Source organism: Astatotilapia calliptera, chromosome 7, assembly GCF_900246225.1.
Source record: "Astatotilapia calliptera chromosome 7, fAstCal1.2, whole genome shotgun sequence".
Classification (NCBI taxonomy): Eukaryota; Metazoa; Chordata; class Actinopteri; order Cichliformes; family Cichlidae; genus Astatotilapia; species Astatotilapia calliptera.
The window spans coordinates 42,666,184-42,678,229 of NC_039308.1; the positions used below are offsets into that span (position 1 = coordinate 42,666,184).

A 12,046-nucleotide genomic window follows, 5' to 3' on the forward strand; every position below is an offset into this window, starting at 1 on the left:
TGAAGAAACACTGTAGCCCTGTTGGCTTATCAAGTCACAGTGTAGTCAGATGTTGTTAACCTCATTATCAAGTAAATTTCATGACACACACACACAAAACACAACAAGACTGCTGATTTGTTTATTTGCATTTTTTTCTCTTCCAGGTGCTGTTTGTTTATTTTATGTTTTTTCGCACAGGGTCAGAGGTTGGTGACCCGTTGTGCTTTTTTTCTTATGGTATTTCTTCTTTTTTCATCCACTTTCTTTTTTCTTTCTGTCTTTTTTCAGCTCTGACATTGTTATTTTCCACATGCATCAATGTAAATAATAATAACATAAATAATACATAAATAGATAAATAAAAGAAAAACAAAAGCAAGGAGAGTTTATAGAGTGTTTCTTGGAAAAACGTGTTTGGCACAACAGTGCATTCGGATCATAAGTCTAAATGCAAAAGCTGCAAGAGGCTTTAAAAAAGGCTCAATCATGTTGATTATGTTGTTTTTTCCAAACTAAGTTAAAGAACAATTTGTACCAAAGCAGATGAGAGGATATTTTTCTCTGTCTCTTAACAATATAAACACAGCTCATTTTACTTTAATTATAGCTGTCACCAAAATGTAAATGTAATGGTGAAACAGAATTTACAACCCAACAAAAGTTGATTTATAATCACTTTATAACAATGTTCTAACTGAATATAGTCTGCTGTCGGCCATTGACGGTAACATGCCTTTGATTTGCTCTCTATAGCGCTCCTGTACTGTAAACAAACAACCATGATTGTTGGACCAGAATAGGAAACTGAGATGTTACATGAGCTCCTGGCTTGCAACTAACATACACCAGCAGACATTCAGCTCAGAAAGGTAAAATTAGCTAATATTCTCTAACAATCTAGTCCAAAAAGGTAACATTTTTAGGCTGTTTAGAGAACAAACCAACACTTTTTTCTTCTTTTTTCTTTTTTGTTACTTCACAGCAATGGCCTGCATTAACAGAACAATCTGCATTTTTCCTGGCTAATGCTTACAGGTAAAATGTGTTCCGAAACTGAATAACAGATGTGCCTCTTCATCTCCTTTTTTGTGGGGACATCTTATTTATCAATTACAAGCCACTGTGTAGATGTTGGCGCAGGCGTGAGTGCATTAGTAATACCCTGACATCAAGAACACTGGACTTGAGTTGTAACCTCTACTGGCTCCAGCAGAGAAACATGGAATATAACATTTGAAAAGTTTTATTTTTAGAGGTCCTGTGATGAAATTTATGGGTGTTTGAGCACTCCCATAAAGGGTGTAAACTCTCCAATGAGGCAGAGAGATGGGCTGAGGGTTGAACTTGTCCGCGCGCACACGTTCGTGCACAAGTGTGTGCGTTTTTGTTTGTGGAATCGGTATAAAACCCTACGAGGACGAAGAGCCACCGAGCAGGTCGCTGGACTTCCCTGTTTCTCCTGAAGAAATCTCTGCTGGACAACAGGAATTTTGTTGGGACAACTATGATGTTTCCCTGCGCTGCTCTGTCGCCTACTCTTTACCCGGGTTTCCTGCGTGTCCCTGCTACTCTCTCCGCGTCACTGAGCGAATCGGCGGCTCAGGGAAGAGGAACCGGCTTTCTGGTAGAAGATCACATAAGCCAACATGTCGGCTACATACATCGAACTTTCTCGTCCCTTAGTTCCGGAGACATTCTGCCGTTCAGTGCGGGGTCAAGGTCCTTTCCACGTACAACAGAACCAAGCACGGAGACATCCGGTCAACTCAGCCGCAGCAGCCCCGGATCTGTGTACGCAGCCAGCCCGGACTACCTGAAGTTCGGCGTCGGTACGATCCTGGCACCTTCTACATGGAGTCGTGAGTTTCTGATACCGATCTCTTTCTCTGCCCCTCTCTCCATAAATTTAACATATATATTTACACACACACACACACACACACACACACACACACACACACACACACACACACACACACACACACACACACACACACACACACACAGCGATCTGTATTGACTTATCGGAGACTTGAAAAGTGCTGTTAGTGAATGAATTAGCATAAAAATATTGTTTATTATTATTGTCTTATGATTTTTTTTTTAATTTCTACAAACAATTAGCAGTGTATTTCACTACCACGTAATTAAAAGTTATAAAAAAATGGTGAAAGTAGCGGTGACGAATTCAGGCCTTCATTCAAAAGTAAAAGCAAAGTTTTTAACTTTTAACCAATTTAATAAAAGTTAAGCAATGGACACGTGAACACCAATCGTCCAATACAGTCGTCTGATGAGGTTAGATCTGAGCTGCCCTTTCAGTGGCACTGCTATTAACAGTCATCTGTGTATATATATCTCTTTTCATGTTAAAATCCTAATCTGCCTGTGGATGCGAATCTGTTTTCTGTTTCCAGTCCAGAATCTTCAGACAAAGTCGCTCTCTCTGCCTTTTTTAGACAGAAGCCTTTATCCTTACATCAGAGCCTCTGATTTCACAGGTAGGTGGACTAGGAATGTTTATGTTGTCTTTTTAAACAAAGGATTTTTGATTTTGATTTTTGCAGCTTGTAAACTACTATATAATGTGTGTGATTTGAAGATATAAGGGAGAAAACATGACTTTGACTCTTGACTCATAATCACATTTACTTTCTGATGGGCTCTAACTAAAGGATACTTGATGTCCACTTAAAGTGTTTTGATTGTTCAGTGAGAAAAGAAATGCATTCACTTTGTTACCATATTCACACGCACATCATATGGCTACAAACGGACACTAAATGAAATGAAATGCCTGGAAAATAATGGGCCTGGATTTTTTGCATTTCATGATCCTTTGGCATCGGCGCCTCCAAAGAAATTATTTAACATTAGAGATGTTGACATATAGTTTTGTAGCTAACTGATATCAGGCTGATATTTACCTATGGAAATATCACATCCATTTTCCAAGATACTGTGATGCAGAGATGAAAGATTTTAGAACACCTCAGTTATTCATGGAGAATTCTTCCCTGTAACATTTGGGAGTATAATCTTATACAATCAGTTATAGCCAACTAAAATAAGAAGGCTTTAAATTAAAATGATGGCACCAAATATTTGTGCTAATAATATGTAATTGATTTTATTCACACAGAATTGGTGTCTTTTGTTTATTCAGTTTAATTTAATGTAATGTATCCCTTCTTTCATTTATTTTGAGTAATAAAGATGGTATTAATTAAATTAAAGAGGTAGGCCAGATTCAGATGCCTCAATCATTAGAGCTGGTTCCTTTCAGTGTAGAGAAACAGTGGCTCTGATCTGACCTTCAAATGACAAAGTTCCTCACCCTTTTCTCCAAATGTGAAACTAATCTCTGATGCATGTACACACAATCATATTATTTTAATTATTACCCACAGTGTCTGGTCTTAAGTTAGGGTAGCAACATAGACTGACTAGTCTATTGACAGCTTCATCAAATCTCTCTCTACTATAACACACCAATGCAGTGGCGCTGCACTAGCACTCATTCCCCTGTTACACTCTTTGCCCAAGCTAACAAGCCAGCTTAGTTATGTGCATCCAGATACTACAATGATATCAGATGATACTGAGTGACTGATGAATTTACTTTTAATTGTTTTGCTAAAAAAGACCAACTGACACATGTAGCAAACTGGTTGCAAATTAATAAAACTGCCTCAAAGCCACATGTGTCAGTTTATTCCTTTTCAGCAGTACACTTAAAAGGAGACACCCTTTAATGCAGCCATTCACACCGACTGTGTAATTTCACTGGACAAAAAAAAAAAAAAAGGAAATGGAAATGTGCGGCATTTCCAATACTATTTTACTTCAGACACACTGCTAGATGATACTCTGGGTCTCCGAAATGATTTCTCTGCCTCCTCAGATGTGGTCTGAACTCTGCCAACAAAGGCTCAAACTGCCCCATTGGCGTCCTGAAATATGTGTGAAAGCGGCTTTGATACACCTTCAACTCCTGCATCAAACTATGACATTTTCAACTGCTGCTGCCTTCTCATGAGAATTCCAGAACAGGATGAACGCAAAATCTCTGCTTTTTACTTTTCTTTCCTTTTTTGAAAACATCAGCACCAGGACCATCATCGGTTAATGTCGAACTTTTTTTAGGATGAATTTTAGGATGAAACAGAAATGCAACATGTTTAGTGTGTAAATCCATTATAAGGCAAGTTTAGATCTGGAAAACTTGGGAGTTTGTGTTGGTTTTTTTTACAACACGTTAGCTGTCTAATGGTCCAAAAAGCCTTAACCTCCTAAGACCTGAACTCTTCCACTGCATGCATTTTTAATTTCTCTTTGATATTTGGGCATATATTTGTAAAAACAAAGAATTACCAGATTTTTTTTCACCTTATTTTGGTTTTTAAGACAAATAAGAGCCACATATGAGGATATTTGTTTAAAATTTTGATAGAACAGTGTCAGCATAATGTCCTCGTAAGTGGATATCAGGCCCTTGTAGAGCAAAATTGAGTATTTTGGTCTAAATAACCCAAAATGCATGCATGAACTTGAGTTACATAATGATCGGGTTGGCTGTAGCTCAGGAGGTAGAGCAGGTCATCTACTAATCGAAAGGTTGGTGGTTTGATCCCTGGCTGATCCAGTTTGCATGCTAAATATCCTTGGGCAAGATACTAACCCGAAGTTGTTCTCTGATTCTTCCATCTGGCTGTGTGAATGTTAGATAGAAAACACTTAAGCATGGGAAAAATTGCCGGTATGAATAGGTGAACAAGGCATTTTGTGCTCAAGTGCTTTGAGTGCTTAGGTAGAAAAGTGCTATATAATAAACAGTCAGTTTACCATAATACATAAAAACAGTACACCGTTACACAATTGCAGTTCTGGTACACAACATTCCTTTGTCATAAAGCCGACAAGTCTTCCAGCTAAGTTGCATTGGTTGTTAGTACCAACCATCTGAATTTCAGAGGAGCACATGGAGTGGTGATAGCACAAATACACGTGCCTTTATACCACAATACTAAAGTTGAAGTCTCATGTGTTTTTGTTTGGTTTGTTTTTCTTCTTCTTTCTCCTCATTATCTATTATTCTACTCATTATATATTATTTAGTAGACAATCATTATTTAATTTTAAAAATGCCCTTTTACAGTTTACAAAACCTAATTTTTCTGGGTAACGAGTTCTGACCCATCCAAAGGCTATGACACCAGCTGAGATTTTACATGCTCTTATTCACATAACTGCATGAGGGCACTTGATTTTTAAATGTTAGTAGTTGATTTTATTTTGTTGGTAGTTGTAATACAATGACAAAAGATGTACCCTTAGGCCCCCTCCTCAATTCGGAGATGGTTTTCTCTTTTCACATCACCTCCTTGACTTGAAACAAGAAACCACTGTGAACTTGAAGGCTCGTTAAAGTCAGTGCTGTAGTTCAGACATTTGCTCTGCTGCTCTGACTGTAATGAACTGAAGTAGGTTCAGTCCAGTAGCTGAAGATGAGACATTGAAATGGTCTTTATAAGAAACAGAGAAATGTCACTGGTCTATTCAGTCACTAACTAATTACCATTACTCTGTTTTTTTTATGAGTATTATACTGTAAGAGCAACAAGCTGGACTCTTGTTCAGCTCCTGTGCAGAGGTTATTATTAAATATGTGCAAACAGCAGCATCTTTTCTCACTCTCCACATCTGTAAGCACAGTAACACCACATTTAAAAAGCCTACACTTCAACAACCCCCATTAACGGCGGATTTAACATAGTTTTAACGGAAGATGAATAACTGAGGACTGAAAATGTTTCTGTAGTATTGTTCACTCAAACTGCCTGTAAAATAAGTTCCAGGTTCTGATATCTCAGTTTGTCACTAACACAGCTTATGTATACAAAGTAAAAGAAGCTGGATTAAAATAGCAGTGCCTAATATTTATGTAGTCAAAATCTATGTTGAATTTTTCCTCTGATGAATTTTACAGCACAGATTCTGTAGTTTTATTTATAGATTTTTTTAAAGAGTTTTTTTTTTACCTGAATATTTGAAACCACGTTTGGATTATTCTTAATGAGGTATTGTTTACAACGTTACATGTGCAGTGCTCTGAGGAGCTACCCTCAGATTCAGACCTCAGCATCACCCAGTGACAACAGACAAATCTTCCTATATGTTCACTTTGTATTCTAACTTTTAAAAAGTGTAAAGACTAAAGTACCACATTGCGTGCTGTCAGTGAAAGCTGCAATTGTTTTATTGATAACATTAAAAACAAAGAGTCAAAGGGATTAATCATCCATGTAACTGTGTCACTATATAGGAGCGTAAGTAATTACTTAGTTTGGTGTTTTAAGAAAGCTGCTGATCTCAGACCTGAGACTAGTCATCTGCATGAAGAAGACTTGAAATTTTCCCCGACAGCACGTAATAAAACCCGATGGCAGGTCAAAGGTTAATTTGTATGTTGAATTTAAAAGTTTTATCTGGAATTCTCTTACTGTGTTCTTCCGGGAGTGTGTTAATTTAAGGTAAAGTAATTCGGTCATTTTGTACCAGAGTAATCAGAGAGGAAAATATAATGTATAATATATATATATATTTTAAATATATAACTTTCCACAGGACTGCATAGAACATTATTATTTAAAAGTCAAGAGCCTCTGTGCATTATGCAGTCCCGGTCAAAAGTTTAAAAACATTTGAAAAATGGCAAAAAATCATATTTTGCATGGTTGGACGTTAACAAGTTTCCAAGTTGAGCTTCGACATGTAACAAGAAGAAATTGGAGTGAGACAAAACATTTTTTTGAGCATGCAATTTATTGAAAACAACCCTTAAACTGAACTATGCTGTTTTACCACCGATGAAAAGTTTAGGACCACGTGCTCAAAAAAAAGGCATGTGATCTTAAACTTTTGATCAGCTGTAAAACAGCCTGTTGCACTCCCATTTTCTTGTTGCATTTTTTTTTCTTTTAGATGTCGAGACTACCCAATCATTGCCCGACTCTTAAAATCTCCTGTTTCTCTTATGTTTTGTCCATCTAGCCTCTGCCTCTGTGGTTCCTGTCCCAGGAACATTTTCATGGCCCCTAAGCCCCAGAGGGAAGCCCAGGAGGGGCATGCTGCGGCGGGCTGTGTTCTCAGACCTCCAAAGAAAAGGTTTGGAGAGAACCTTCGAGAAGCAAAAATATATTAGCAAACCAGACAGGAAGAAGCTCGCCAGTAAACTGGATCTTAAAGACACCCAGGTACACACCACATCATGGTTTTGGACCATTACTAACACTGTAATTTGACATTTATTTATTCAGTCATGGCCATGAGGAATCTTGTACAATAGTAAAAAAAAAAATTAACACTCGGTTGATTATATTTTTGGAAGACATGCAAAAGTTGTCTGTAAAGGTTCTCAGTCATCCAGGGCATTGTAGTCTAAGGAGCTTGGAAAGAAAAACATCCGGAGCATCTTCAAGAAACTTAAAGAAGTCCAGATGCTTTTCTTTCCAAGCTCCTTAGACTAGATGCCAAAGTTATTTTCTTTGGAATAGTGATAAAGGTTATGAGATGATTACAAATTTCAGTAAATGGTATTTGTGCTATTAAAACATGTTTATGTGGGAACAGTGGTTCAAGTTCTAGTTTTAGTAGTTTTTTTTAGTTATTCATTTGACACTGTATAAAATAAAAACATGTATAACAATAAATCTTATCCCAAGAAGTTGATTCTGTTCATCTGGACGTAGCGTTTTCAGTGGGAGAAACTTTCATCATTCATCCAAGTGACTTCTTCAGTCTCAGCTGACTGCAGGTTTCCCCAACCTTTTAAACACTGCATTTGCATAATGACTGAAACTAGCACCAGTGGCGAACAATGGGCTGTGAGGTCAGTTCCTTGATCAATAATATGCAAATTGTTATGACCATTGATCAATGGTATATATTGATATTTCTGAATAATGCAAAATGAAACTCATAGGATAATTATTATAATAATCACAATAATGAAAAAAATGTGTCTGTGAAGGTTCTCAGTCATCCAGGTCATCGTAGTCAAAGGAGCTTGCAAAGAAAAGCGTCTGGACTTCTTTAAGTTGCTTGAAGACCTTTCACCTCTCATCCGAGAAGCTTCTTCAGTTCTAGGGTCAAATGGTGGAGAGTCCCAGATTTAAACCCCATAAAGGTGGTTCTTCTATGTTGTGCCATGCGCTTGTGAAGTGGCTGTTTTGTTTCTTCAATGTAGAGGTCTGGGCATTCCTCGCAGTTTGTGTTTTGGAGTTTTGTCCAGAATGCCCTGACTTCTACATTGGAGAAACAAAACAGCCACTTCACAAGCGCATGGCACAACATAGAAGAGCCACCTTTATGGGGTTTAAATCTGGGACTTTCCACCATTTGACCCTAGAACTCAAGAAGCTTCTCGGATGAAAGGTGAAACGTCTTCAAACAACTTAAAGAAGTTAGACTACGATGAACTGGATGACTGAGAATCTTCATGTACATATCTTAGATATGTACATATTTTTCATTTCAGCTTGAATGCAATCAAAGCACTGCCAGGGTCATGCTCCACCCAGACTCAATGTCTGGGTGGAGCATGTTCCACACCTCTATTGCCAAGGAGTTGCAGCTGCACTGTTGCTAGTGACTATCATTGTGATAATCTGAGAATCAGGTGGTGGACAGTGGAGGTGAAGGGAGCTTTTAGGCTGAAGAAGGATTGGGCTTGGTTAGACTGTGGGTCTGTAGAGGTAGCTGCAAGCTAAGTGGAGTTCAGCTCTGGCAGTGGCTGATGCGAAAAATCAGATGTGGGAGAAGTTTCGGTAGACCATGGAAAAATACTTTTGGTCGACCTCAAAGCAATTCTGGCAAACTTTCAGACAACTCAGAAGGGGGAACTGGTGCTCTACTCACACTTAATACAACTGTCCTGGGGACGCTACTGACCTCAACTGAGGATATAGTAAAGTGGTGGAAGAAACACACTAAGGATCTCCTCAATCCCAGTGTCAAGATATGTGTAATAGAAGCAGAGTCTGTGGATGAAGGGGAATAGTGGCCTCTTACTGGGAGTGACGTCACAAATTTAGTTGATCAACTGCTCAGTAACAGGGCCCCTGGGATAGATGATGTTTGCCCAGACTTCTTTAAATCTCGGGATGTTGTGTGGCTGTCCTGGTTGACATGTCTTCCCAATGCTGTGTGCAGGTCTGAAGCGGTGGCTATGGATGGGCATACTGGGATGTTGGTCCCCCTTTTTAAAGGAAGGGTACTGGAGGGTGTGCTCAAATTACAGGGAGATCACATTCCTCAGCCTACTTAGAAAAGTATTTGTTCAAATTTTAGGAATCTTGGGGTGTTGTTCACAAGTGAGGGTAGAGTGAAGCATGAGACTAACAGATGGATTGGCTCTGCACAGGCTGTACTAATGTGTTGTGGTGCAAAGAGACCTTAGTTTAAAGGTGAAGCTGTTGATTTACCAGTCAGTTTATGCTCCTACCCTCAACTGTAATCATAAGCTCATGAACTCGGAGAGAAAGAATGAGGTTGTGGATACAAGTGTAGTTTCCTACAAAGGGTGGCTGGGCTGTCCCTTAAGAGAAGGTGAAGAGTAGAGCAGCTGCTCTTCCACATCAAAAAGGATGATTCCTTGACTCCTCCTAGGTAAGCTGTTTCAGCCATACCCTACGGAAAGGAGGTCCTGAGGCAGATCCAGGTCTCGCTGGAGAGATTGTATTTCTAGACTGGCTGTGAAACCACTTGAAGAGGTGACTGGGGTTATGGAAGTTTAGGATTCTCTGTTTAAGGTGATTGCAAACACAAACCCAGATAAGTTGTAGAAAATGGATGGATGTACAGTACATAATAAATAAAAAACCTACGGTCTCTCCTTTATTTAAATTTCTTTTAAAGTGGTGTAGGTTCTCTCCACTGTTGCCAACTATTTGCTCATAGAATATTATCTGCTCAGGGAGAGTCTGTTATCTTTCTGGCCTGTAGGAGGGTGAGGGGAAATAAATCAGAGAAAAGAGAAGTACGGAATATGGTTTGGTTCTTTTCTTTGGTTTGCTGCTACATATGAAAAAAAGTATACATTAAATACTGAAAGAGCAGGAACTTACCAGCTGGCCACCATTAGTAGTTCAAACTTGAATCACAGAGATATTTTCTACTTGATGTTAACCTATTTTTTGTGTCATGTGAAGGTGAAAATCTGGTTCCAAAACCGCAGGATGAAATGGAGAAACTCCAAGGAGAGGGAGCTGCTGTCAACGGGCGGCTGTCGGCAGCAAACCCTCCCCACCAAAACCAATCCCCACCCAGATCTCACTGATGTGGGCAGCACGTACAGCCACAGGCTGAGCAGGATTGCACCATACAACCACGAGTCGCATCTCTGTTGTCATCATCGTAACCCTTCGACTCTATCAGAGTCAGGCAAACAATCAGAACTGTCACAGTCAGACAGTGAAGAAATCACAGTTTTATAAGAGATTCAGATTAATGGAGTATTCCTAGAAGATGATGGAAGTAAATGAATTAGCTTTCCATTTTGCCCTCTATTTTTTGTACAGTGTTGTGTATATTACCTTTATAGCATATCTGCACACACTAATTAAAGTATACTGAGCACTTTTAGATTTAATATTTGTAGGGTTTTTTTTTACTTTAAATATACAAAATGTTCTTTCATTCGTATTTGTATTTGTTGCATTCTCTCACACACACAAAAGAAATAGAAAAATAAAAAAAACTCATCTAAAATGTCATGCAGGTGTCCTGTCTACCTTACCAAATTATGAACACAATGCCAACAACACAAAGAAAGTCGGAAAAACAATCCAAAGGGTTTTTAAAACAATCTGCTCTATGATTCTACTGTAGAAGCAGGTAGGTTGATTCCAAGGAGAGGGAGGGTAGCAGAAAATTACACCACAACAGCAAACAATCAATATGTGACTCCAACATTACTGGAGGGCGAGGCAAAGAGTAAGCATCTGGTTAGATACCATATTTTAAAGGTTATTAGGGCCAAGTACAGTATCCTCAGCTTTATCTGAATTTAGAAGCATGAAATTAGAGGATAGGGGATAGGTTAATTGAGGGGATAGGTTAATTGATTAATCCAAATTGTCACTAGGTGTGAATGTGCGAGTGAATGCGAGTGTGAATGGTTGTCTGTCCCTGTGTGTTAGCCCTGCGACAGACTGGCGACCTGTCCAGGGTGTACCCCGCCTTTCGCCCTATGACAGCTGGGATAGGCTCCAGCGCCCCCCGCGACCCTGAAAAGGATAAGCGGAAGCGAATGGATGGATGAAATTAGAGGTCATCTGTTCTTTATGCCTTTAAGACATTCATGCAGTTTAATAATTAGTATGGTTATTTGGATTAATGGATGGGTAAAGTTAGGCTTATTTTGAATGGCAGTGAAAATACATGCTATATCTTCTAATGATACTCACTAAGGGAATCATGTATAACATAAATTACTCCTAGCACGTGGTTGGTGCAAGCTGGTGGACACCAGAGGTGAAGGGAGCCATCAGAGAAGCAAAAACTTGGGTGTGGGAGAAAAGTTTTTCTATGGCCTAAGTAATTGCTTTGAGACTTTCGTAAGGCCTCAAAGCAATTATGGCAAACCATCAGGTGACTCAGGAAAGTCCTGCTCTACCAACATGGTGGAGTGCTGCTGTTGCTTCAACTGAGGGCATTGTTAGGTGGTGGTAGGAGTGAAGTCGCGGAGGCACCTAAACAGCTCCTTGGTTGCAGGGCCTGTAAGTGGATGAGTTCCTGAAGCTTGGGTGTTTGCCCAACCACCCTACATGCGTTTTGTGGACTTGGAAAAGACATTTGACTGTGTCCCTCAGAGTATTCTGTGCAAGGTGCTTCGGCAGTTAGGGGAGTCTGGTTTTTTTTGGATGCGTGGTCCTAAACTGTTAATCAGCTGTACAACAGCTTGTTTCAGTTTAAGGCTACGTGTACACTAATCTGGATAAATTTGAAAACGGCTAAAAAGGCTCCGCGTCCACACTATCATTTTCAATCGTTTCCGAACAGT

The 12,046-nt window shown here is 39.2% G+C and overlaps 1 protein-coding gene across 1 annotated transcript; it reads left to right on the forward strand.

Moving 5' to 3' along the window:
• The first annotated feature begins 1,145 nt into the window (after positions 1-1,145).
• On the forward strand, positions 1,146-10,633 carry LOC113027416 (homeobox protein DBX1-B-like). Its single transcript, XM_026177028.1, has 4 exons — positions 1,146-1,841; positions 2,400-2,483; positions 7,036-7,238; positions 10,194-10,633. Exons 1-4 carry the CDS (start codon positions 1,487-1,489, stop codon positions 10,476-10,478), a joined length of 927 nt encoding a protein of 308 aa, XP_026032813.1. The 5' UTR covers positions 1,146-1,486; the 3' UTR covers positions 10,479-10,633.
• The last annotated feature ends 1,413 nt before the right edge of the window (positions 10,634-12,046 follow it).